Source organism: Theileria orientalis, chromosome 2, assembly GCF_000740895.1.
Source record: "Theileria orientalis strain Shintoku DNA, chromosome 2, complete genome".
Lineage (NCBI taxonomy): Eukaryota > Apicomplexa > Aconoidasida > Piroplasmida > Theileriidae > Theileria > Theileria orientalis.
In genome coordinates, this window is record NC_025261.1 from 1478572 (window position 1) to 1504421 (window position 25850).

The following is a 25850-nucleotide window of genomic DNA, read 5'->3' on the forward strand; positions in this document are numbered from 1 at the left end:
GACGGTTCGGTATACTGCCGTCATGTCAGTAATTAAGATGATTATACACACATAATTAGTAACTAGGCCAATATTAAGTACAAATATTACGTTATTAGCACAAATACTACTCTGGTGTTAATACCAGTTACTAGTATTGTGCTATTCAACTTTGTCCATGTGATCTAGAGTGTACTGAGACTGGAAGTCTAGTTTCTTAATCTTAACGTCCTTGAATTTGTCCAAGTTGACGTCAATGGGATCGTCGTGAATCTCCTTAATTGACATGAACGGAGTGAGTAAATTATCGTTGAATTCTTCTATGGCCATTGATTCGATATCCTAAAATAAGAAAGTTATGCGTGTTTCATACATGTGCTAATATATATATATGGGTGTGTGTTGGTTGTTTTGTAATATGACGTGAAGCAAACCTTTTGAGAAATATTCATCAAGTCATTAGGATCCTTTAAAAGCAACTGTTTAATTAACCTGTGCCTGCGTTGGCGATTTAACCTAAAAGGAATAATGAATAAGGGAACTCTCGAGTAAATAAACAAGATACTTAAGCGACGTCTGCCAAATCATTTTGGTAAAGTTCTGCCATAAAAGCCTGGGAGGCTCACATGAAAGCTCCTCTAACTCGAAGTAGGAGTTGATTAGAAACTAAAACAAGGATAAAAAAGGTAAAATACCTCGTTCATCCTTATAACTGAAGGGTGTATGAGAGCCTTTTTCATCTCCTCTAAGACTAAGAAGCACTGCAAAGGCGTTAATAAATAAAAACAAAGTACATTCTCAACGGCGACATGTGGATTAAGAATGAAATAGTGAGCCTTGAGTGTGTAAGTGACCTCATCGTCATTTAGACCGCTCTCCCTGAAATGAAAGTAAGTGATTTAAAAAGGTAATAATAAGCCAATGGTAGTACCTCATCGTCCGAAGTAATTCATTAAATTCTTGCCATTTTTTAGCTGTGAGGGAGTTCCAGAGCCTGTGATAAAAGGTCTGCTTCCGCCTCCAAAGGGGTTTGCGGGAAGCCACGGAAGTTGTGGTGACCGTGTAGAATCTTTTAGTAAATATGTTACAAAGCATTACAAATCAGATATTGATAGTCTATTCATATTATGATACAAAAATTATCCTAAAATGAACATAATCAAGTGACTGTGTAGTGTTTAAATGAAACTGGCGAAATGTGTAGCCTTCTTGAACGTGCTAAACCTAGTAACAGGGGACAAGAATAAAAATATAATAAAGGATGAAAAGGAGGTGTTTAAAAAAATTAATAGTAAGCTGACAGCCAACAGTAGGTTTAAGATGCAATATGTTTGTTTAGGAGCTGAAAACTACGATAAATTCTGGGATTCCGTGAACAACTCATTCGCAAAAATCAACTTAACTCTGAATATTGACACTGGTTCGAATGTATTGGACAAATACCTCAACTTGTGTAGCTTGATGCAGAAGCTGACCTGGGGAAACAAACTGTTTATAAAGGCGATAAACAAGGAGGAATCCCACATTATTTCAGACTGTTACAATAAGACTGACGAGGGGGACTACCTGCTTTTAATTGACGATACACCTCGAGGTATTTAGTTCGTTTGTACTTTTACACACTATGACGCCAATTTATCAGCAGACTCAATAATACTGTAGTTCCAGACGTCTCCACTGACAGTTTGTCAAACTTTCCATTCGACAATAGGAACATAATCGCCAGGGTTTTAAACAAACTGAGGAGTTCAGACAGAAATTACATAGTTTTGACTAAGAAGAGCATACCCCTGGGATCGGGCCTCGGAGGAGGATCCTCAGACGCAGCCACTGTGATAAATCAACTGTTTAAAGGGAGACTGTATGACCTAGCGACGATCGGGTCCGATGTGCCCTTTCTAGCGAGCAAATGTAAGTCCACTGCATTTATGAGCCACTCAGGTGACACTGCTTGCGTGTTCGGAATCGGAGACAAAATGTACGAATTTTACAATAAAATATACTCGGACTGGGTGTATCTGGTGATTCCACAGGAGAACGTATCAACTGAGCTCGTTTACAGGAAGGCGCGTGACCTTTTAAAGGGCGGCAAGATTAGGAAACGCGACATCCACAGGGTAATAATGGAGACGGTCAGGAAGGTCGAGGGACTAGCGGATATAAAGGCTCTGGTGCCTGACAACGACTTGGAACGGTGCGTTGAAAACGCAAAAGTGACCAGATTGAGCAAGATCCTAAAGAAGGCCTTCAGGAGTTTTGGCATGACCGGCAGCGGATGCTCATTCTTTGTATTCGCCGACGACGACTCGGAGGTAACCTCTATACGAGACAAGTATAAGAAGCCGCTGATGATAGTGAAAACAAAGTTTAAGTACGACACAGAGGAGCACGAGTACGAATATTTGTAAATTAATTGTGCGCACTGTTGTACTTGAGTATTCAAGTTGTTATCGTAGCTTATTACACACATTGTTTTAGTAGAGCACACAAGTTATCGTACCTTATAAATATATATATATATATATATATATATATTCATAAAATTATTAAAAGCATGACTGAAGCGTACGCGTATACTCAATCACAATTTATACTGATACTGGCAGTGACTCCGCTGGCTCCTCCACGACGGCTCTAAAGTAATGTGTAAGCTATTGGTGGCCACAGAAGTAACAGACTGTTATAAATATCAACACATCAGAAGTAGTTATGTAAATAGAGTGCATACCTCTCCTTCAGTCTGGCATAGCCTGCGAACAGCTTCTTGTTGTTTATGTCCAGGTGGAACCGCCTGGCAGCCTCTATAATTCCAAGTCTCTTGATGGTCTTCAAGCCCCTCATGGATAACCTGAGACGGATGAAATACTTTTTCTCAGGGTGCCAGATCTTCTTCCAGTGTAGGTTCAACTTTTGAGTCCTTTTGGTCCTGACTCCAGAGTGACTACGCTTTATGGCCTTCGTGTTATCCATTTTACCGAGTAGCATACACCTAAGAGATATTAATAACTCATGTGTACGTGTAAAATCAAAACTTAATTGCCGCTATATGATTCAAACCTTCTGGCGGGCAGTATTATGGGTTTGGCTGGGAGCTTGGTGCACCTACGAATTCTCGGGATTCCACCTCCTCGGCCGACAATGCGATGGTGCCTGACTTGACTAGATGTCGGCCTTTTATCAAACTTCTTGCCCTAAAACAGTAATAATTCGTGATATAAAGCTAAATTATCCATGATTTGTGATACACTACTAAAATTAATAAACAATAATGGGACTTGTGTGCATCTACCTAAAAGTCAGCAACTATTGCCATTATTACTTACAATCATGGCCTCTTTATGCCTCTTCTCAGAATATAAGGTAAATTTATTTATGCTTGAGCCTATAAATGTTTATTAGAAGGCAAAAATCAATGGAAGGATACCATGTGAATTGAAAAACTGTGTAAATATATTATTTAATGAAACGTTAGGATTCCCATTGTTAAACACATTCATGTTCTGATGAGTTTTAAATGAACGAGAATGATTTGGGAGGAGTAGAAAAATAGAGAATCCGATAAACCATTTTAACGAAAATGACATAACTAACCATGGACTACACAATTAATGGAAAGTGAATATGCTTCATACTCATATATAATGTATACAAATAATGTGTGCAATAATTTAAAAAAATAAATAGTTAGGGTGTAAACGTTGGAAAGGGGGAATTGGATTAAAAAGGAGTTATTGGAAGAAGATACAGTATGTAGGCATAAGGTCAGGTTTCAAAGATTTTTATTAAGTAGGGATAAATAAATATAAAATAACTAAATGTGTACGCAACATGCGATCAAAAGGATGTTATCTCAAAATGAACCAGAATAGATAAACGGACAAATTAGTGACTACCCAACTGGAAAGGTCGAAACACACTCATAAAACTGGTGATAAAAACGCCCATAGCTATTTCTATTGCTATGTAGGCTCCTCAGAGTTGTCTACGTATGAGGCTATTGCTGGGGTGGATCCACGACGCCGAACAGAATTACTCGCAAGTAACTACCGAATTTGTGTACGGAAACTTACTAATTGAAACACAAAGAACAATTTTACTGCCATCCTACTGAGCCGTATTAAAGTTTTGTTAGTTTGCTTTAAATCCACTTTCTAATACCAGGATGGCTCAAGCTAAGAAGGTAAATTATTGATAACTTTAGCTATATTTTTCCAATATTAGTAGATAAAAAGGTCAAAACTACTTACCGCTCCTTCAGTCCCTATTTAACTCCAGATTTAATGATTATTCTCAGATGAATTTTTACAAGAACGCTCACCTGAAGCTTTCAGAACTAAATACCAAGAACTTGCTGCTTCTCCTGCTCGTCACCGACGCCTGCCTTGTTCTCGCAGGCTTCGTTGGCTTCACCGTCATTACTAGAGTTTTTGGTCCATTTTCATGCAAGGCCTTTAGAAGTGTTGTATTTGATAAGAAGGTGCTGCTCGGCAAAACCTGCCCTTTTCATCACCTGAAAACAATGCCAAATTTGTCCCTCGCTTCAGTCTATGCAGTGGTGGTGTTCTACGCTCTATTAGTTCCCTTCGGACTATATTTCAATTTGTAAGTTTTAGAATAAACTTAAGACATATATTTACTTGTTTAATTTATATACTTTACCAATTTTATTTACGTATTTTACAATCAATAGATATATAATTGTACACACCTACATATGCTTACTTATTTTCTATATTATATATCTTTTATACACTGTTTAATATACTTATTTACTGAAACTAATCTTTATTGAAGTTTGCTTGTTAAACATCTTCTTAAAAATAAAAAGAAGACCCACTAATTTATTAATCAACACGCCTATATGCTTAATCACCAACATAAGTATTTTATTTTTATTCATTATTCTTAACACTAATTTTTTATCTCGTGTTTGTCAACACACATTTGCTATTCTTTGTCAACACACATTTGCTAGTGTTTGATAACGTACGCATCTGTGTAAGGTTTATGTACTATTTAGTAGAATATACGTAACACAGGGGCAAATGGATGACATTTACAGTTTTTTTAAACTTTAGCTTTTCTTCTTTCACCCCTATTAAGGGCGTGGAATCCGTTTTTAATAGGGTTGACTGAACGATTGGCTCCACAAGCTTCACAATGTTGTGTAAATAGACGTGCGCGACAGTCTCGTTCCATGGTTGTATTTGGGCTTTTGCACATTGAACACGTAACGTATTCGGCTATTAAACAAATGTCAATTCAGTTGTTAATACTAGTAGTAATACTAGTAGCAATACTAGTAATAGTAGTAGTTATACTAGCTGTAATAGTAGTAATAGTAGTAGTTATACTAGCTGTAATAGTAGTAATAGTAACCGTAATAATAGCTGTAATAGTAGTAATAGTAGTAGTTATACTAGCTGTAATAGTAGTAATAGTAACCGTAATAATAGCTGTAATAGTAGTAATAGTAACCGTAATAATAGCTGTAATACTTACTGATATATTTCCTCAAAAGGCTTTCTATGTTCTTTGGGCCGTATTTTCCCTTAAGCACTAACTGGCCATCTCCGGCAATTGATCCTTCAGTTCCCAATTCGGCCAATACAAATTGATGGACGTGATCCATACTTCTTCCCATTCTAATGATATTTATTAGTGATTAAATATTAGTGATTAGTTATTAGCTATTAGTATTAGAAACTATCTGCATATGTGTCATACATTGAACAGATGTCTCTAAAGTTTATCCATGCTACTTTCTTTGATCCAACCCTTACTACTTGAGGTGGCTTAATTGTGTACCTTTTACTGCCACTTAAATCAGGATTATTTTCGTTGATAAGAGACTGAATTCTCGCAAGCAACTACGCAAGTCATGAAACACTGTTAAATGGCAAAATCAAATTAACATACTGAATACATAACCATAAACAGTCAGTTACCTCTTCGTAGGGGTAAACGTGGCCCTTAACAAACACCTGGCCGCTTCCATCAATCACCTCCGCTTTAGGCGATTCTAAAAAGAGTGCGTTAATGATTCGTAGATTAAAAGACCAATAATGTAACGCTCTCGACCAAAATAAATACGTAAATATTGTACCTGTTTGCTCTACTGGACGTTTCTTCTTCTTTTCACCGAAATTGAACCTTGGAGCTGCCTCTTTGGACTCTGCAAAATATTATAGGAAACGGAAAGCGCAAGTGCCCGGCATCCAGTCACAGATTGCATATACGCAGTTTTAACGTAAATACGAACCTGGCAACCTCGGCTCTTGAGAATCTGGCCTTAAATCCATGTCGTTTAATTTATCCGAAACTTCGTTCTCAACGGAATTTCTAGGGGCCTGCTACGAAGTCTTAAAATACTCATAAACTTACCTCTGTTGTACCATCAGTGAGTTGTCCCATTTTATTCTACAAACTAAACTAAAACTGACTATACGGTATCGAAACAGTTAAAGTAAAATGTTGTTGGAGGAAAAGAGAATAAATATACTGTGGTTATCATCAATTCTAAGGCGCACTGATGGGGGACTACGTTAATGTGTATAAAAGAGTTAAAATATTACATTCCTAGTTCCACTTGGAAATTGCGATATATGTGAGTATTAAATCGACAATTTGCTAAGCGAATCGGAAACCTGCTGATAATTTGAAGTCGGAATCGGCTCTAAAATCTAACTACCGGTAATAACTATATTCGTCCTTACATCTGATGGAAGAACGTTTCCCTTAGTTAAGTTATATTCATTCTCCTTGATCAGTTCTTCCAAATCGATATCCTCATCGTAGTCAAAGTCATCTGCTGCGCCCTCGTCATCCATAAACAGGTTGGGATTGAAGGTGAACAGGTCCTTTCCAGTCAACTGTGTGGTGGAATCCTTCGACACCTTCTCCTTCAGAGCGTCTAGACGTCCCTTTTCGCGTTCTTCTCTCCACCGAGTGAACGTTTCTAGGGTCACCATCTCACCACCCGCTGGAAGCTCTCTCCTCTGAAAATGATTTAGTTTTTCAGTCAGCCAATTATATCAACGCATCTAATTTCCACATCCTTACCTGTCTTTCAATTTTTTCCTCCAAGGTCTCCTCGTCATCCTCAACTTCTTGTGGAACATCACTGGACAACACAAATCCTAAAAGGCGTATATGAGATATGGATAAAAATCAAGTAACGATTTCAATATGTGCACTAATCTTTCATATGTTTTTAGCAATACTATTACTAAATGGTTGTTACCTGGCGGCAAACAGTGCCTATATTTGCAGTCGTCCCCTCCGTTGGGACAAACCCAAAACCATCCGTATTTCTATTCACTATGTTAGCAACAGCTTTTAATAATCTGGGTGTATATATTTCTTACTTTTGACTCCACTGCCTGTAGGAAGTATTTACAAATGATGTCGGTCGTGCACGCATTTGTGTTTTTTTGCTGTACGACTCCTTCTAGGGTAGAAATATCCCAATTACTCATGTTATCATCTAAAAAATATTTGTTGTCAATCGTGCAATCATATTAACAATCTATATATATTCTAGATACTAACCTTCCTTGGATCTTTGTATTCTCTGATCCAAATAAATATCTATTTTCTGGTCCATTCTAGCCTGCTTCGGCTCATACAACTTTTGTGAGTCCATACTAGCTTGTTTTACAGTCTCAGTGGCTAAAAAATAAATTAGTCGGGGTGAAAGTTCATATTTAGATTAATATTAGTGTAAGTCATCAAATGTGTTAATTAATTAACCAGAATCCCATTGTTCCTAACAACCTACTTTTAAACAAAGATGCGATGAGTGCCTTTTGTTGTAGTATTCTATTCTTTTCCTCCTTCTCTTTATTTTGCTGAGCTATGTATTTATCACTGTCCTTCGGAGGCTGCCCAGTAACCTGTTGTTGTACACTTTTAATATATCTACAGAATTTTAATATTACTGCTTTTCCATATTATCTTATTTTAACAACGTATACATTGTAGAATGTGAAGAAGGAGTCAATAGTTCTATTTATGTCGTCGAAGAGACAAATATTCTCATACATCATGTATATCTTACTTTTGCACTGATTTACTCTTTTTATTTTTTAATCCGAAGGTCTTATCCTCCACGATCTTCTGCTTCTGCTTTTCCAGCGCCTTCTGCTGGGCCTTCTGTTGTTTGGCATTAGCTCCAGCCATTATAAGACCAAATTAGATGCAATTTAATTTAAAAATCACACAGGCATTCTTTAAATCTAATATATATGCGACAATAACTATTTTAACAGTTGGTTTCGTTAATTTTATTTGATCTGATGGGGACCAAACACGGACCCACACATCATGGCATAAAAAAGATCAATTTGTATCAATTAATCATCCGCATCACCTCCTTTCCTACTTACATCATATAATGTTCACTATGTAGTCATAAATTGGGGTCATCAGCCATATATACCAGTGTATTACGCCATTGCTTCAATAAGTTCAGTGTGTTAGACTTGCGATTTTATCTCATGATTCCACCGCCGGCGTGTTATTCCTCACTCTTTCAACGTACTGCCCGTAGTTGTACAGCTTAAACTGCGGATTCTTCATCATCTTGTATATTAAATTGATGTTTTTGACGTCCTCCTGGTTCCTGGCCACGACCCAGCACGAGCTTTCGTCGATCCACGACACTGACACCCACAGCGGCGACCATATTTTCATGATTTCCCACTTTTTCCACGAGTTAGGGAAGCCGAACATGTAGAAGTGCCTCGACATATCCTCCTGCGTCTCCATGTTCAGCACTGCCGGCTGGCACTTTACTAGCCGCACTGAGTTCCCAACTTCGCTGAACACCCTATCAATCACCTTGGGAACCGTCCTCGTCTTACTGCTGCTACTACTAGTAGTGCTACTGTTGCTACTGTTGCTACTGTTGCTACTGTTGCTACTACTGCTACCAGTACTACTACTAATACTACCACTGGTACTACTGCCACTACCACCCGTGCTGCTAATGTCTCTGCTGTTTGCTGTGGACACCAAGTTTGACAGTGTTGCATTTTTCGACTTGATCACCTCCTCGAGCTGGTGTATAAACACTAGCCCTGTCATGAAGCTGTCGTATCCAGCATCGTGTTCATCGAATTTTTTCACAACGCCCTCTGTGGCGCCCCTGTCGCCGATGTCATCGATGACGCCTCTCCTTGACCCTGGCAGCGTTATGTCCCACTTCGTGCCTGGTAGGGCTTCCACTTCAACTCTGCTGGTGGAGCTGCTCAGCACTGACTCGTACAGCATTTTCAGGGAGCTCTGCGGGTTCAGGATGTGGAAGAACTCCGAGATGTACTTCGTGTCAAACACTTTCGGAAACACCTTCAGCCACTCCGCCTTGAAGCTTTCCACTGTGTCCGGCAGGTCCCCGTAGAACGTCTGGTACACGTGCAGTATGTCGTAGAAGCAGTTGTGGCCCACCAGTATCTTCTTGTGGCTACTTATTGTGTCGAATAGCGTGCGCAGTCCCACCTCTCTTTCTATTTCGCTCAGTTCCGACAACAGTGTTGCTCTGTCACTCTCCAACAGCTCCCGTTGCGATTTATACACCCTCACCAGCTTCCTATCATCCTTCTTGCATGAATTGCTGTAGATGTTTGGGAACTTAATCGATATCACTGAGTGGATCAGTAGTCTCAGAAACGCGCTTTCCACTTCAAATTCCAGCGGCTTCTTGTCCTGTGAAAATAGCCAACCCTCCACTCTCTTCACCACTTCCTCAACGGTCTTTCTGTCCTCCAAGTCTTGTATGTTCGTCAAATCATACTCGTTCACTTTAAATTCCTCATCTTCCTTGTTTATTCCTCTCGTCAACTCATCTATGTGTGCCAGTTTTGATAAGATTAAACTCTTCCTTTCCTCCTCCTCCTTCGGCTTCAGGTGGCATATTCCGTGCCTGATCCAGCTATTAAAGTCGAAATTGTTATCCTTCAGAAAGTTCAACGTGGACATATTTACTGAGAATGTATTACCATCTGAGGGTATGGTAAAGATCGAGGTGGGTGTTACTTTCCACGTTCCTCCTTCAAATCTTGCCATTGTCAACCCAATTTGACAGGGAATAAACTTTTTTGCTCCTGATACGTGCGATTCATAACATTTTTCTACTCCAATGAACCGTTCATCCTTTATGTGTAAGCCTGTGTACTCCACATCTAGGGCCACAAAATCCGATTCCTTTATCAACTCCACAATTAATTGGCAGTGGTTATCCCAGTTTAATTTTGAAGTCACATTTGTGGTAAAATTGTGCGATTGAAATGCGCTGTAGCCGATGACTGACCTATTCGTTTTCCTAAAACTTGGTATCTTGTTTCTCAATTTAATGTGTGAATACTCATCATAGCTAGAGCCAATTGTATTTTGCGATAATACTCTTGTAAAAATAAGTGTAGAGAAGCCATTCTTATGTATATTGTTGCTAAATTTATTTAAATAGTTATGGAATCTCAGTTTTAACATGAAATAAGCCATTGGCGTTAAAATAATTTAAAATAAAAATAACAAGATAATTATAGCTAAAAACGAATCTATATTAATATTACAAACGAAATGTTTAATTTCACATAATTAAAGTAGAAGTAAAAAGTAAAAATGTTGTCTCGTTTGTATTCCTGCCTCATATTCAACTTATAAATAATTATTATCGTAGATGATTACACAGTATTGAAAAAAATGATTTAACAAATGTAAAATATTTTGTTCCTTAAAATTTAGTTTAAAGTTTAGTGTAAAATAGTATGTGAGTCCACCAAATTAGGTGTTAAAAAATGCAGTTCAGAGTCAAATATTCAAGTAAAAGATATGCTTTATGATGTACTTCTGGCTCTATTTGGCCACACTGGAGATATAATCGTGGAATCCGAAAAAAAGAATGGAAAATATAAAGTATTAGATGAGATAAAATTATCTACATCTGAAAGATCAGCAGTCACTGCGATTTTGAAAACAGGACAGCTTTATATGTCTATAAAGCAATTCTGCATTAAAATAGGAATCGGCGATTACTATTCAGATGTGAGTGTGCTATTTGTAAAGGATGGATCGAAGAATTTAGTGGTAGATTACGTGAGTGAAACAGCGGTTAACCTGGGGACTAAGAACCTGGTAAATTCAAATGGATATTATATGATCGCGTTTTGCAATGGGATTCAAAGGTATTTAAACGACTACAGAAAGTTGCTGTTGACGCTGGAAGACGTAGCGACCTCAGTGAAGGTGCTTCCGACGTCGACCTTTACAATAATAATGAGAGACCAAAATAAGATACTGCACTGCCTTCAGTCGATCATATTAGACGTAAGTGTAGCTAGTCAGGAGTGGAGTTGATGTGTAAACTAATACGTAGATAATTATTTAAAAGATACAGTAGCAGAGAATAACAAATGTTTAGTATCAGAACGTTAGTGAACGCCACGACGAACGAGACGTGTTCTCAAAATCAGGAGATCTGTTGGAGATTTTGTCAGAAAGGCCAAAGGATAAGTCGGTGAGAGAGATATACGCAAAGTTGAGAGGAGATGTGCTGAGTTTCCTCAAGTTCCAGCTGAGGAACTGGATATGCTCAGGGAACCTGCTGGACCCGTACGGAGAGTTCGTAATAGGGTACCGGGACCTTAAGAACGTAAACCAAGACTGCCAAATACCACTAAACACACGTCAAACTAGCGGAGGCACTGAAATGAACTACCATTCGAGGATGGTGGAGTACGAGTGGAACTATAAGTTTTACATCAAGGTGAAGAGAGGGTCGACGTTTGGTCCAATAGACTACAAGACGAGCAAGAGCATACTGTTCATAGGAAAAGTGATAAGAGTGCTGTCAAGGTCGCTGAACGATTTTAGCATAAATAGAACGGGAATAAAGAAAAACCTCTACTCAGAACATCTGGTAAATCTGGCGGACAAGCACATCTTCGACGTGTGGAGTAAGATATCGACTGACAGAGACAGTTTCCAAGAATCAGTGGAAACGTACCGAAAGTACGTATCGGCACTGTTTAGAGAGTTCGTGGACAGAAACATGGACATAAAGCAGCAGTTGAAGCTGTTCAAGGACGTGTACCTGATGGGAGACGACGGAATATACAACAGATTCTTTGAAGAAACGTACGAGCACATGTCGAGAAAATACAACGAAAAAGCGTTTAAACTGATCAACAAAGAGTTTGGCAAGGCAATATCAGGGCTAGCAAGAAAGGATGAAAATGTGAATGATAAGTTTGAATATATAGAGGGCACGGATAGCGGTAAGCTGGAGGACAAAGATAAAGATAGTGGCGTGTTGAGTGGGAATGGAAGCGTCGAGCACGTGATGAGTAGAAGTAATTTGAGTAAAAGCAAGGAGCTGAGCAGAATGGGATCGAGTGACAGTTCTGCAATTAACAGTTATGGACTAATCAAAAGCAGTGAAATGAGCAGCTATAGCCACGAGTCAGCAGATATGGAAGAAATGATGAGAGACTATGAATTGAATATAAGTCAGACTGATAAAATAGAGGAAGAAGAAAGTTTTGAAATGTTTAAACATATAAATGACTTTAACATAAATTCAAAATTTATAAAAATTAACAAAGTGAAGTAAGTACCACTAGTACTCATAACAATAGTATTAGTGATATCAGTAATGATAGTAGTAATAGTATTAGTGATAGCATTAGTGACAGTAGTATTAATAGAATAGCAGTGACAGTAGTATTAATAGTATTAACGGATATATAAGTTTAATAAATGACCTTTAGACACAAGGATTCAGTAATTGTTGGAGGCAATAGCAGTATTTGGCACGAACAGATGGTCTATATAATGAACAGCTTCAACATATCACTGGTGGCAAACCTGAGTAAAATAAAAAAGTGTAAGCAGTTTTCAGTAATACTGTCCTCAAAGTGTTTTAATTCATTTGAAAATGGCCAAGAAAATGAACTGGAAACAAAAAATACAAAAACATGTGAAAAAAGCAATATTAGTAACAGTATGAGTGATAGTATGTGTGACAATGGTGATGACATTAATAGAGGTGATGAAAAGTCCCAAAAGAACAACGTTAAGGAATACATATCCGTTGATTTCAAATTTATTAACAATCATGGTAAATTGAAGATACTGATGAAGATGATGTACAATAACGTGTATAACAATAATAACATGAAGAATAAAAGTTTAACTATATATAGTAAGGAAACAACGTTTAAACATAATAGTAAAAATAAAGAATTGCAAGTGAAAGTGGAATTGGAATTTGATAAAAGGAATCTAAAAGTAAATTTAAGAGAATTTAAACAAAGTTTAAATAAATCGACGACACACTACTCAATAGAAAAAATATATGATAAATCATTTAGTGGAGAAGGTAGTTATAAAAATAATCATTTGGAAGAATATGATGATTATTTAAGTGATGAAGACTTTGATGAAGAAGATGATGATGACGAAGAAGAACGAAGACATGATGGTGAATTGAATAAGAGTAGATTGTTTTTTAAAAGTACCACTTCAAAAAGTTTTAAAGATGAAGAGAAAGGTGATAACGTAGAAGAGAGGAATAAATCAAATCACATCAATGGAATTAAACGAGATAATTCAGCATCAGTTGAAGTAGAAAGTAAACTAAGTGAAGTTTTGGAAATGTCTAGTGAAATCAAGTCATTTGATATAATTGAGTTATTGAAGCTGATGTCAGATTCGCTGTACATAGGAATAATTAATCACACACCAGAGGGCACAAATAGAGTTACTAGTACAAGTAAGAAAGTGGACACCAGTACAAAAAAAGTAAAAGATGGCAAGAAGAATAAGAAAGTGACTTTTGATGATAATGAGTACAATATTAACAACTGTACTAGAAACACTAACACAAATATAGAAGGCGATGGTAATACCAATAACACTAACAATAGTATTAATAACACTAACAATGATATTAACACTATTAACAACTGCACTAACAATGATATTAGCAAAACTAACAAAAGTAACAATAACAACAACATTGATGATGATTCAATTGAATTCCTAATCTTTGACTACTATACAATATTGAACAGATACGATTTAATGCCATACTACAAAGATCTTAGGTTTATTAAGAACAGCAGGTACGCTAAGTCAATAAGGAAAGTAATGAAGAGATACACGAATGAAGAAGAAAACCCAGAAGATGATATTGGCATTAATGAGTGGATATACCTGCTGTTGAACTATAAATATCGATACATCAACTTCGTCAACATCAAGTCGTACAATAACATGTTTCAGATAATCTTCACAATCAAGTAAGTTACCAACTATGGACTAGTTAGGACCAGCGGCACTGGTGAAATTGCTGTAACAAGTGTTACGTAGGAGGTGTCTGCATGGATTGGAAAAAAAACACATAATTGATAACAAGGTCAGGAGAGACTTTACAAGTTATCAGTTGAGTAAAAAAACGGAGAGTAGCAGTGCCCCTACTACTGGCGGCGATGGTAACAGTGATACCAGCTCAGTAGACCCTAAAAACAGTTTTGACGAATATTGTAACCTGTTTCGGAAACTGTATGCGTTCAAATACTATTTACAAACGAATTTGAAGCTGATTCTATCATACTTCTACAATGGCATAATAGAGCCAAAATACGCTGAGCTGCAATCATTCGTGAGGCAGTCAAAGGATTTCCAGCTAATTAAGACGAAGCATCACGTATACGTCGAAAACATACTGAGGTGAGAACTGGCACTTTGCACACATGTGAATATTACCTTAGGAAGTGCTTCTCCGACGAGTATATTATGTATTCTCTCTTCCAATGCTTGGATTTAAGCTTCAAATTCACGTCGGTACTGAAGGTCGTCGGGGCCTTGAGCAAATTAACGGCCAACGAGATTTCCACTGTCTCGAAAAACATGGATAAAATGACGTAAGTTCACCATTTTACAGTTTCACACAGTTGGTTACTGCGTAGTTACGCACACCCAGACAAACTGCCAAATGTATATTCTGATAACCGTTGTTTTAGGAAGTTATACCTCGAGTACTTTCCGGCACTGGTGTCAAAGTATAATCTGCAAATAAGCTAGTCTCAACCGTGAGTTACTTACGCATCAATCCGTACACTTTCACCTACACTCCTACAAACATTCACATCCACGTTTATTTACACACGCAACTTGTATATTCACCACTAACTTTTGCAAACACACACATGCATATACATTACACCATGAGTTCTTGAGCACTCGATCTCCTCCTGGTGTGTCTGAGGAATTTGATCAGCGGTATCGTGACCAAGACTCTTAAAATCAGCAACGCTAGGTGTATCTCCCTCGTGTAGAAGTAGGTCTTTGACAGGTAATTCAGGCCGATGTTGATGAACAGGACGAACCCGATCGACGTCACCAGGAACCCCTTGATGCTCCCCTGGTACTTGAGCGGCACCTGGTTGTCGAGGTACAGGTAGTACTGCGTCATGAAAAGGCTGTAGCCCAGCGACATCAGGATGCTCGTGAAGATCGACAGGACCCTGTCGACGAACATCATCGTCAGGTGCAGGACGCAGCTGGCTATGTTCATTCCCACGATGATGGGCACGGGGCCGATCTTGTCGAGCAGGAAGACTGAGCCGAGGGAGAAGACGAACGAGATTGGAATCAGTATCTCGTTCACGTTCAGCGCCACCTTGTCCTTGCCGTACGCGATCGGGAACGACTCCTGTGCGAACGTCAGCGAGATGACTCCGACCATCGAGGCTACTGAGATCGTCAGGATGTCGAACCTGCGCAGAATCGCCCAGAACTCCCAGAAGTGCCACTTTTCCTCAGCGCCCTCCAGTCCCCTCGGGTCCTGGGCCGCGAGCTCCCGTTCCTCGTACGGGCCAGGCCCCGGGTCCTCGTTTTGGTTCGTCTCCGAAAGGCCCGAGCTCGTCGGGGGCACGCTCTCTCTGTACGTCGACATGTGCGCGCTGTCCATGTCGGCGAAGCGGCTGCCCACATAGTTCGACCCTGTGCGTGGCAGCAGGCCTCCGTCCGGCTCGTAGTCCTCGCTGTCCTCGGAGTGCACGTCTTCCGTGTCCTCCAACCTTAGGTGCTTCCTCGTGTTGTCCACCTTAGTGTACACCAGCGTGGCCGTCGAGTTCATATCGACCTCGATGGACGTGATCTTGTGGTCCGACACGTACTTGTGCGCGTAAATGCTCCCTTGGCTCGCCGAAGAGTTTGAAATGGCTATGTCTTCGAGCGCCTCTCCCTTTTCTCTGCTCAGCCTCGAGGCTTCAGGCGCGTTCAGCTTCACGTCCTTCTGCAGCGAGTTCGGGAAGATGAAGGCTGCCAGGACCAGCAGCGGCACGTGCGTCAGCGCCAGCATCACCACGATGACCCAGATCGGCTTAAACGGCGGCAGCCTGTCCTTTATAAAGTTTAGGATGTACATGTAAAAGGTCCCGAAGCAGAGCGAGATCGAAATCGAGATCATCGCAGGGTTATAGTAGCGTTTTGTGTATTGTGCGATCGTGAAGACTGGGAACGCCACTCCGTTGGATGCTATTCCGCAGAGTATGCACGAAAAGATGACCACTCCCGTCGTGTTCGGGAATAGCGGGATCAGCAGCCACGAGAGCATCCTCAGCGCCATTGCGAGGACGATCGTCAGCTTCGGCCCGCAGTTGTCCATGAAGAAGCCCGTGAAGATGCTCGACAGGAACTCCGAGATCCTGTAGAACGACAGGAGCTTGCCCACGTTAAACGCCTGATCGTCGCAGACCGGTCCCAGGCCCGAGAGCCTAGAGCACTCTATATTGTTGCAGCAGTACTTCGAGAACACTCCTTCGCTGATCAAGTACTTCGCCGTCGACGACCATCCGTCGTAGTAGGGGCTTATTAGCATGGATATGATGAAATACAATCCGCATCGGTACAGAAAGCGGATCTTCATTGCATCTATGTTACAAATAAACAAGTTTTCGCAATTTAAATCAGTGTCGCGACACTGCGGCTATGAGCATGAAGGCAACTGTATTTTTATACTAAATTTTGAGATTCTTACTCCCATTCGAGTGATTGAAAGCATATTTTACAGGAATAACAAGAAGCCTCTGGCAATTTTGTGAAATCGATTCATCAAAGATCGTGAAGTGTTTTGATGCCTAAATTAGACTACGATATGGCTGAAGTGCGTTATTTATATGTTACATGTTAATACTACAAGTTTTCATAGTATATGTGAGTGTATCTAATATTTTCTATAAAAATTCTGATCAAAGTTGTGCACGCGTAGCTGATGGGACAAGTACTATCTCCTCTGAAAATTTTAATCTTTTGACTCAAATTTCTTCAATTCATGAACCAGAAAAACTATAAAGTGGTCTAGGCCCCTAATATCGTCCATGTGTTCTTTTTTAAAGGGATTCGTTACGGATGCGTGGCCTGCCCACATGGGTACTTTCCAGCTCACTCGACTTGTCACGGGTACTTAGGCATATAAAGCTCAGAAATTCAATGGATATGAAATTACGGATCTAAGGATCCAGTGGTTGGGATTTTAGCCCAAAATGTTAAAAATTTTGATTTCGAAGGGCGCCGTGTGCCACGTCATGCCTGGAAGGCGTCCCGTCGCTCATATCGATTTAGTCCTCTTCCTGCGCCTCAGGCTCAGGAAGACCAGGCCTGCTCCGCAGATCGACCTCGCTACGATCATCGCTATGTGTATCTTGTTCGTGCAGCCGTACTTCTCCACCAGCGATATGAGGAGGATGTTGAAGAACATCACCAGGCCCGAGAGCGTGTTTATGGTTCCCACGAGGCTTCCGAAGTACTTCGCGTCGAAGGTGGACTGTATGTAGATGTACGTCTGCGTGAACAGGATCGAGGCGTAGGCTATGAGCGTGAACGCCGCCAGGTAGCCGGCGACCCGCGAGGAGCTGAAGGCCACGAAGTGCGTGAGGATTCCAAACATGTTGCTGAAGACCAGGATCGTCACCGGGTTGAAGACCTTGTACAGAAAGCCGATTAGGAATGTGAGTATGAAGCTGAAGGAGACGAGGTACTCGTTGAGCACGATCACGTCCTTGTATCGGCCGTACATGGTCGAGAACATCATCTGCATGAAGAAGAAGTCCAGAAAGTTGAGCACGAAGTACGGGCACGTGATTGCGTACTCCATGCCCGTCAGGTACCTCAGGAACTTTTTCAGGTTCCACTGCGAGTGGTCGATGGGTATCTGGACGTCCCCGTCGACCTCCACGTCGCTCTCCTCCGTCGAGGTCCTTTCGGCGACTGAGCGGTCGAGCACCGTCGTGTTCTTCGTGTGCAGCCTGGAGATGTGCGCGTCGTCGATCACCTCGAGCTTGAGGTCGGGGTTCCTATCCGCCTCCTTGTTCCCGAGCACGCTCGGAGTGATCATGCTGTCGACGTCTGAGTTGTCCGTGAGCCCGTTGATGGGCGTTCCCAGGACTAAATCTAGAGGGCTGTCCGGGCTCGTGTCCCGAGAATCGTCTGAGTGGTGCGATTTAATCTTGTTCTGATTCAGTGCGTAACTGGGCGACTGCTCCAGCGAATAGCTCGAGTTGCTGTAGGAGCTGTTAACTTCGTAACTCGCCGAGTTATATGTGTAGTCGTCCGTGGAGCTCTGGTACTCCAGCCCCTGGCTGTCCACTGCCTTCATCTTCTGCTTCAACTTCGGCGTCGGCGAGTTCCACGGGAATATCACCAGGCCCACCAGCAGGCAGGGAATGTGCGTGACGAGCATCGAGTACCGCGTGAACTTGTAGGGGTCGCACTTCGTGAATCCCATGAGCCTCTCTATCACGATGATGTAGAGCCCTGCCAGCGTTATCCCGATGCCCATGATAGTCGTCGCGTACTCCTTGAATGACGTCGTGTACATGTAAATCGTGAGCGTCGGGTACGCGATTGCGTTCCTGGAGAGCCCGAGCATGACTCCGCTGAAGATGATCATTGAGCTCCGCGCGCCCTTGATTGAGAAGATGAACCAGGAGCCCATCCTCATCACGATCCCGATAAGGAATGTCAGCTTCGGGCCCAGGATGTCCAGCAGCAGGCCCAGGACGAACCCGATGGTCAGCACTGAGACTCTCACGACTGAGCCCAGCTTTGCGATCCGGAACCTCTGCGCTGCGCACCTGAAGCTGTCCGTTGCCGGGGCCAGCCTCTCCGACAGGCCACACTCGCCCGCGTACACGTCCAGCCTGCACAGAAACTTCTCCGTCGTGTTCCAGTTTCCGAAATAGGGGCCGATGAAGATCAGGAGCATGAAGTACACCAGCAGCCTGATCCCAAACCTGCATCCGATCTTTATATCGTGGACCTTGTAGGTTTTATATCCTATTCTTATGGGAACCTTAGTCGTTTTTATTATCATACTGCCGAATCTATATGAATAAAGCGAACTCGCATAATATTTATATCAATACCCATAGGTTACACAAACTAGACAAAAATGATACGCTCTATTGGAGAATACCAATATAAAAGAATAATAACAACTTTAGTTCAATTTTCTAACTAATTCGTACAAAATCAATTTGCGATAAAAAACAAATCTACTGTTTTTTCTTCACTATTTAAGCCCTACCCTCTAATACCAATATTCGTAACCTCCACTTAATTTACCATTATTTTTACGCAATCATCCCCTTAATTCCACAGTTAATTTATTTCAATTATTTTTCATTGGACTTCTTCACCTGTTTACCTTTTCTAATGCTCCATTTACACTCTCATGGTCACACATCATCACAATAATACCTTTGTATTTTTTTACTACACCCATTTATGCTTTTACTCATTCACATACAATTTTTTAAACCCATTTATCAACCTCACTACTCTATTCCCAAACAACCAACACCTACACATACACTTCCTACTTAATACTACACATACACGTTCATTTTAGTTTATTATGCTGCACGTAGTATAAAGGCTGCAGTGGAAAGTTTTTCCAATGCCTATAAAATATGGAAGTTTCCCATTTGATGGCTAGAAGTAGTAGAAATCGACTAATACTTCCACAAGTCCCTTTAAAATTTCTGTAAAGGGCAAATCGTCCTTTGTATGTGCACTTCTATTTGCACCCGGCAGCTATAGAGGCGTCACTCTCTTGTCCGACTTCCGGGTCCTCAGCCACCTGCCCAGGTTGACGTAGATGAAAAGGCCCAGGAACACCACTCGCAGCACGAGCATGGATATGTTTATGTTGAGGATCGTCCTTCTGTCCGTCATCGGACTGATTGCGAACACGTTGATGAGCATGCTCAGGCCTGCGACTGTGTTCAGGAAGCCGAGCACGCTCGCGTAGTAGTCCTTGTCCACCTTCGCCTCCAGGTATATGTACATGTGCGTGTTGTAGATGCTGTACGTGACCGTCAGCAGGATCGCGTTCAGTATTCCTGCCGTGTAGCTCTGGAAGAGCGAGCACAGGCTCAGGACAAGCCATATCGTGCCGACTGTGAGCAGGAGCGTGAATGCTGTGAAAAACTTAGCGAATACCATGAAGAGCACACAGGGGATGAACGAGAAGGGCAGCACGTACTCGATGAGGAGCAGCAGGGAGCCGATGTGCGAGTATAGTATGTCGTACGACTGCTGCGCGTAGGTCAGCGAGACCACGTTGAGGCAGAAGTAGAGTACCGACAGGACCACTTCGAACGAGTAGAGGTTTTTAAGGAAGCTTCTCCAGGTCCACCTCTTCGCGTGCGCTCCCTTTTCCCAGCTCGCGTATGCTCCCAGGTCCCACCTGCTGTTGTGTTTACTGCTCTCCCACTTGCTTATTGACAAGTTACTGATCACTGGATTATCGTTCGACTCATCCACCATGTTACTGTTGGTGAGCTCGACCTGGTTTTCCTCCAGGCTGTTTCTCTTCGTCAACACTGCCCACGGCTCGTTTGGTTTACCATGCGGTGACTCTTCTCCTTGACTCAACTTGTTAAAATTGTTCTCTGCGTGAGTCTCATAATCCTTTCCAGGGTCGTATATCACATTGCTTTCTTTCTTTTTTATCAAATCAACTAAACTTTGGTCATGTACTTCATTTGTGATATCGTCCAGGTCTTCCGTGTAATAAGCCTTGTCCTTGCTAACCTCTACCTCGTCCTCTCGGTAGTCTTCATGTGACGATCTCACCAGTAGATTCGTATCTGGCTGACTCATGCTCAACTTACTGGTTTCTGACCCCCTGCTTAGGCCACTTTCCTCTCGCGTGTGTGTGTGTATGTGTGCGTCCTTCTGTCCTATTCTGTTAACGTCCTTCTTCAGGTTCCCTGGGAAGAAAATGTAACTGCACACGAAGCACGGTATGAGTAGCAGCAGGATGAAGTAGAACCCTGCTGTCATCGGCGATATCCCCGTCTTAACTACCAGGAGCTCCAGCAGCTTCATCACCAGGCACGTGATAGAGCTCGAGGAGCCTATGAATATCAGCACCTCCGACTTGTACCTCTTCGTGTAGCGTTCTATTGTGAGGGCTGGGAAGAGCGTCGCGTTGATGCTCACGCCGATCACCAGCATTGACAGCTTCAGCATCACTCCCGACTTTGGGAACATGCACATGAACGCCCAGGAGGCTATGCACAGCATCACTCCCAGCGTCGAGACTATCCGTGGCCCGAACCTGTCCACGCCGATCCCTATTACCACCGAGGTCAGGAACTCCGCCATCCTCGCGTACGAGAGCAGTCCGTTAACTGCCAGCTGCTGCGCTTCGCAGCGGAACGTTTCCGTTGGACGCCCTACCAGCTCCGACGGCTTACACTTTCCGGCATATGCGTCACTCAGGAAGAGGAACTTTTCCGTCGTTGTCCAGTTGTCAAAAAAAGGGCCTGAGAAGGTGACTATGAAGAAGTAGATGAATAACTTTGCAATCCAGCCAACCTTCATGCTCAAATACATTTGTGTCACTACTGATTCGCGGTTTCATCTAATATTCAACATTGTGTTAGAAATTTAAATTATACTTTATTCTTTTCCGATAGAACTCTGAATTTTATGTCACTATTCTAATCATATTTTACAGCTCAATGGACGGTTTTAAGGCATAGTATAACCAATTTATATTTTATTTTACATTTCAACTACTGTTAGATACTATGTGTTCATTTACAATAAAAAGAAGCGAATATGCTACACAATAATTAACAAGTACTTGGATGGGGCCTATCACTTTAACTTTTCATCGTCTGGGAGCCTCCAGAGCTTAATTTGTCCATCTGAGCCTCCCGATATTAGCAAATCGTCCTCCCTTAGAAGTTGAATAAAGTGTACTTGCTAAATCCGTGTTTAAATTTACGCTTTCTTACCTCATCCGGATGTGCGTACCAGGCATATAGCAATTTTCCCGAGTTTGTACACCAAATTGAAATAATTTCCTACATTTAGTCCGTGATATTGTTAATTCCTTACGTCGTGTGCTGCGATCAACTGCTTGCTTCTGGGTCGAATTAAAATCGAGTATATTTGCCCTGAATACAAAAGTGATTCCGAGTCGTTTGGCGAGAACTGGGCGCATCTCGTGTTCGAGGGCACCTTAACAAGCACGTCCACATCCTTGTAGATGTTATCCTTCCTACACATCGTCGATAACTCGATCTCCTCAGACTCCAGTCTTTTAGTCCTCAGATTTCCCGAGGAGTTCACTTGCACCTTGCTGTATGAAAAGCAGGAAACAGTGTTTCCGTGAGAAACAAAAACATTTTTGTCACACGGGAGTATTTTCCTAATATTACAAGGCTCGAACACGTTCGTCGTGTTAACGTGGATCGGTATCTCCCTTTCCATATAGTACGAGAATAATTCGTTGTTTGTGGTTGCGATTAACATAATATTATCATTCACCGTGGAAGTCATCAATTTTCCTCCCTTTAGCCTCTTATTTAACTTTCCCCCTCCCACAACTCTGTTACTGTTAATTTCCACCTTCCTTATGTTTCCGTCGTACCCTGAGGTGTAAACGTGATTATCATACAATGTGATCGCCAGAATTGCGTTTTCGTGAAGTTTAATGGAGTCAATGAACTCCAACATTACACTCTCGCCGACCACTAGACGGTACCGTTCCATATCACCTAAGTCGGTGCCAATGAACAAGGTTTGTGTCTCTTCGTGGAGGCACAGGCACCTAACTTTGTGCGTGAAATCCAAGGACAACAACTGTGTGAACTCGTACTGAACATTATCTGCGGAATCATGAGCCGTTACACACATACCGTATTTGAATATTCTCAGAAGTCCGAGTATGTCCTTTTCGATAAATGACCACAGCTTCCCGACCTTACAAATAAATGTTTTTTCCTATATTCATCAATTTTATTATTTTTTAATGAGGAAAATGTCATATATCATGGATTATTTAATTGGTACTATTTAGATTTTATACTGTTAGCTAACTATACACTCATTGTATTGGTTAACTATTTAACAACTGTGTTATTCCAACATCTAATGATTGTATTAATTGGTTATTTAGTGGCCAACATACTTCGTAAGCAACTATTATTAGGTTATGATCCTCTAGGAGTAAACAGTCTGAGACTGAAAGGTTAGCGGCTGGAGAAGAAGAGAGCAATTTGGCCTAAATACCGTGTGTTTATTGTTTATATAAGGTATATGTCTGTTGTGTGATACTTTTGGAGGATCCGGAACGTATTCCAAATAGTGAATCAAATCAACAAATTCTAATAGATGGCGACTACACCTCGTATCGGCTCTAGAAAAAAGTTCCTAAACCATGAGTTAAATTCGTGTTGAAACACAACCTATCTATAGGGAAGCGTCCATGAACTTACGTTTAGAAAAGAATTTAAATAGTTTTCCGCATTGTGTAGGTCTTCAAGAGCTGCCAGGCCCGCGGCCAGATTAACATCTGGTAAGATTGGAACGTCGCAAAAATCAGAATTGACAAGGTCTTCGTACAACTGCTCAAATTCACTGAATGTTCTATATCCTATAAATTTACATAAACATTGTTGCGCCAACTTACTTGACCACTTTCTGTCTTTATACACAACATCAATTTCGTATTGAAACCTGTGGGAATTGCCCCTTTTAACTTTAATTGAAAAGTCAGATAAATCCATGGCGATGTGTTACAATTTTAGGAGAGAATTATGACGTCAATGTTGTTACCCAATACCAGATTTATTTTCGATTCAATTGTTTATTTTATCTTACTATTTTCTGTAGTAGTAATCACGATTTGTTAATAAATTAGATTGAAATGGTTTCTGAAATGGTTTCAGACTCAAGTGACGACGACCCCTCCATTTCTAAGGTGGACGAGGACGGTAGCGAAAATGGCTTAATCGAGGATAGTAGCGATGATTCCTCAATAGAAGAGGATTCCGAAGAGTCAAAACCAGATGCAGCTGATATAGAAGATGAATCTTCTTCAGATTTAAAGACGGAAGTATGGAGAAATGATCTGCGTCCCCTGGAAAGTGGTAAGTATTGGTCATAGTTGATATTTTACACAAGTTGCATCTACTTACTTATAATAAAAGAACTCAAAATAACAATTTTCAGATGAACACCTGGAATTGTCCCCCGGATGCTACGATATGTTGCATAGAATCACGCTAGATTGGTCATGTTTGTCGTTTGACATCCTTAAAGATGACCTGGGAGCGTGCAGAGTGAATTTTCCAATGGAGTGTTACGTAGTATCGGGAACGCAGCCAGGAACAAAACGAGAAATGGACGCACAGATACACGTGATGAGGTGGTCGAACTTGACGAAAAACTTCGGGGAGATAAACGAGGACCTGGAAGAAGACGAAGAGGACTGCATATTTAAAACATCAAGCATAAAGCACAAGGGAATCGTTAACAGAATACGAGCATGTCCACAGTCAAGCAGATTAGTGTGCTCACTGTCGGCAAACGGGAGTGTGTACATATGGGATATACAGAATCAACTAAACCAAGTAAAATCAGGTACAATATATGCAAATGTAACACTGGAAACGAGTAAACGTAAACAAACACGTGTAAACCTAATTAATTGTTGTAGACGACGATTCGAAGGAAACACATAAATCAACACCACTTTACACCGGTAAATTACACAGTAACGAGGGTTACGGAGTTGGATGGAGCTCATTGACCACAGGTCTCCTGGCAACAGGAGATTGCGATGGAACACTGGTGTGTTACGAGCCAGTGGAGGGAGGATGGAAGGACTCACAGCTGCAGCATTTTGGAACCTCAGTGGAGGACATAAGGTGGAGTTACACAGATGCAAACGTGTTACTGGCAGCTTGCTGTGACGGCAAAGTGAAGTAAGTAACAGCTAGTAACCAGCAGATTAGTTAAAATAGTAACTGGTACTTTAGCTGGTAAATAGCACGTTACTTAATAACCAGTAAATTAGTAAACGGGATACATTACACACATTTAGGTTGGTGGACGTCAGAGATAGAAAGGTGGCTTCTGAAATCACAGTAACCAATGCCGACGTTAACGCAATATCGATTAACCCCGTGGATAACAACTTAGTGTTGGCAGGATCTGAGGACGGCACGGCGAAGATATACGACTTAAGGTTCCCGGAGGCTCACATGTCAAACCTGAAGTGGCACAACAAGGCAATAACGTCAGTGGACTGGCACCCCCTGGACTCGTCAGTGTGCGCAGTGAGTTCAAGAGACGACTCGGTGTCGATATGGGACGTATCAATAGAGTCGGAAACAAACGTGAATGAGGGCGACCTGCCACAGCAGATGCTGTTCCTGCACATGGATCAGCAGGAGATAACGGAGCTGATGTTCCACAGAAACATACCAGGAGTGATAATCACAACAGCGCTAGACGGATTTAACATTTTTAAGACAGTAAACGTGGATTAGGAGCGTTTTCTG

At 41.3% G+C, this 25850-nt stretch overlaps 13 protein-coding genes across 13 annotated transcripts; 4 read left to right on the forward strand and 9 right to left on the reverse strand.

Annotated features, from left to right (window-relative positions):
- Positions 1-141: 141 nt before the first annotated feature.
- Positions 142-1074, reverse strand: TOT_020000702 (conserved hypothetical protein; the record flags this gene model as incomplete). Its single annotated transcript, XM_009692452.1, has 6 exons — positions 142-321; positions 414-495; positions 545-645; positions 675-740; positions 774-858; positions 911-1074. The coding sequence occupies 6 exons, from the start codon at positions 1072-1074 to the stop codon at positions 142-144; spliced, it is 678 nt and encodes a 225-aa protein (XP_009690747.1).
- An 87-nt stretch (positions 1075-1161) lies between these two features.
- Positions 1162-2387, forward strand: TOT_020000703 (4-diphosphocytidyl-2c-methyl-D-erythritol kinase; the record flags this gene model as incomplete). The annotated part of the gene is made up of 3 exons (XM_009692453.1): positions 1162-1288; positions 1319-1573; positions 1642-2387. 3 exons carry the CDS (start codon positions 1162-1164, stop codon positions 2385-2387), a joined length of 1128 nt encoding a protein of 375 aa, XP_009690748.1.
- Positions 2388-2676: 289 nt separating this feature from the next.
- TOT_020000704 (50S ribosomal protein L28) lies at positions 2677-3476 on the reverse strand (the record flags this gene model as incomplete). The annotated part of the gene is made up of 4 exons (XM_009692454.1): positions 2677-2968; positions 3037-3170; positions 3303-3361; positions 3404-3476. The coding sequence occupies 4 exons, from the start codon at positions 3474-3476 to the stop codon at positions 2677-2679; spliced, it is 558 nt and encodes a 185-aa protein (XP_009690749.1).
- Positions 3477-4141: 665 nt separating this feature from the next.
- TOT_020000705 (conserved hypothetical protein) lies at positions 4142-4819 on the forward strand (the record flags this gene model as incomplete). Its single annotated transcript, XM_009692455.1, has 3 exons — positions 4142-4159; positions 4274-4581; positions 4774-4819. 3 exons carry the CDS (start codon positions 4142-4144, stop codon positions 4817-4819), a joined length of 372 nt encoding a protein of 123 aa, XP_009690750.1.
- A 227-nt stretch (positions 4820-5046) lies between these two features.
- Positions 5047-6393, reverse strand: TOT_020000706 (eukaryotic translation initiation factor 2 beta; the record flags this gene model as incomplete). The annotated part of the gene is made up of 7 exons (XM_009692456.1): positions 5047-5222; positions 5482-5624; positions 5707-5849; positions 5928-6001; positions 6086-6154; positions 6242-6332; positions 6364-6393. 7 exons carry the CDS (start codon positions 6391-6393, stop codon positions 5047-5049), a joined length of 726 nt encoding a protein of 241 aa, XP_009690751.1.
- A 200-nt stretch (positions 6394-6593) lies between these two features.
- On the reverse strand, positions 6594-8160 carry TOT_020000707 (YOR3162c protein; the record flags this gene model as incomplete). Its single annotated transcript, XM_009692457.1, has 8 exons — positions 6594-6626; positions 6696-6977; positions 7042-7118; positions 7223-7292; positions 7347-7465; positions 7531-7650; positions 7760-7899; positions 8039-8160. 8 exons carry the CDS (start codon positions 8158-8160, stop codon positions 6594-6596), a joined length of 963 nt encoding a protein of 320 aa, XP_009690752.1.
- Positions 8161-8475: 315 nt separating this feature from the next.
- TOT_020000708 (uncharacterized protein) lies at positions 8476-10479 on the reverse strand (the record flags this gene model as incomplete). Its single annotated transcript, XM_009692458.1, has 2 exons — positions 8476-8866; positions 8993-10479. 2 exons carry the CDS (start codon positions 10477-10479, stop codon positions 8476-8478), a joined length of 1878 nt encoding a protein of 625 aa, XP_009690753.1.
- Positions 10480-10809: 330 nt separating this feature from the next.
- TOT_020000709 (uncharacterized protein) lies at positions 10810-14713 on the forward strand (the record flags this gene model as incomplete). The annotated part of the gene is made up of 9 exons (XM_009692459.1): positions 10810-11304; positions 11399-12585; positions 12747-13050; positions 13159-13227; positions 13525-13528; positions 13604-13826; positions 14052-14279; positions 14350-14414; positions 14496-14713. 9 exons carry the CDS (start codon positions 10810-10812, stop codon positions 14711-14713), a joined length of 2793 nt encoding a protein of 930 aa, XP_009690754.1.
- Positions 14714-15199: 486 nt separating this feature from the next.
- On the reverse strand, positions 15200-17047 carry TOT_020000710 (major facilitator superfamily MFS-1 protein; the record flags this gene model as incomplete). Its single annotated transcript, XM_009692460.1, has 2 exons — positions 15200-16972; positions 17024-17047. 2 exons carry the CDS (start codon positions 17045-17047, stop codon positions 15200-15202), a joined length of 1797 nt encoding a protein of 598 aa, XP_009690755.1.
- A 546-nt stretch (positions 17048-17593) lies between these two features.
- TOT_020000711 (conserved hypothetical protein) lies at positions 17594-19768 on the reverse strand (the record flags this gene model as incomplete). The annotated part of the gene is made up of 2 exons (XM_009692461.1): positions 17594-19367; positions 19683-19768. 2 exons carry the CDS (start codon positions 19766-19768, stop codon positions 17594-17596), a joined length of 1860 nt encoding a protein of 619 aa, XP_009690756.1.
- A 311-nt stretch (positions 19769-20079) lies between these two features.
- On the reverse strand, positions 20080-21876 carry TOT_020000712 (major facilitator superfamily MFS-1 protein; the record flags this gene model as incomplete). The annotated part of the gene is made up of 1 exon (XM_009692462.1): positions 20080-21876. The coding sequence occupies one exon, from the start codon at positions 21874-21876 to the stop codon at positions 20080-20082; it is 1797 nt and encodes a 598-aa protein (XP_009690757.1).
- A 279-nt stretch (positions 21877-22155) lies between these two features.
- Positions 22156-24071, reverse strand: TOT_020000713 (uncharacterized protein; the record flags this gene model as incomplete). Its single annotated transcript, XM_009692463.1, has 7 exons — positions 22156-22263; positions 22296-22364; positions 22399-23286; positions 23474-23566; positions 23620-23715; positions 23781-23938; positions 23975-24071. 7 exons carry the CDS (start codon positions 24069-24071, stop codon positions 22156-22158), a joined length of 1509 nt encoding a protein of 502 aa, XP_009690758.1.
- Positions 24072-24211: 140 nt separating this feature from the next.
- Positions 24212-25838, forward strand: TOT_020000714 (uncharacterized protein; the record flags this gene model as incomplete). The annotated part of the gene is made up of 4 exons (XM_009692464.1): positions 24212-24434; positions 24517-24966; positions 25004-25271; positions 25391-25838. The coding sequence occupies 4 exons, from the start codon at positions 24212-24214 to the stop codon at positions 25836-25838; spliced, it is 1389 nt and encodes a 462-aa protein (XP_009690759.1).
- Positions 25839-25850: the final 12 nt, after the last annotated feature.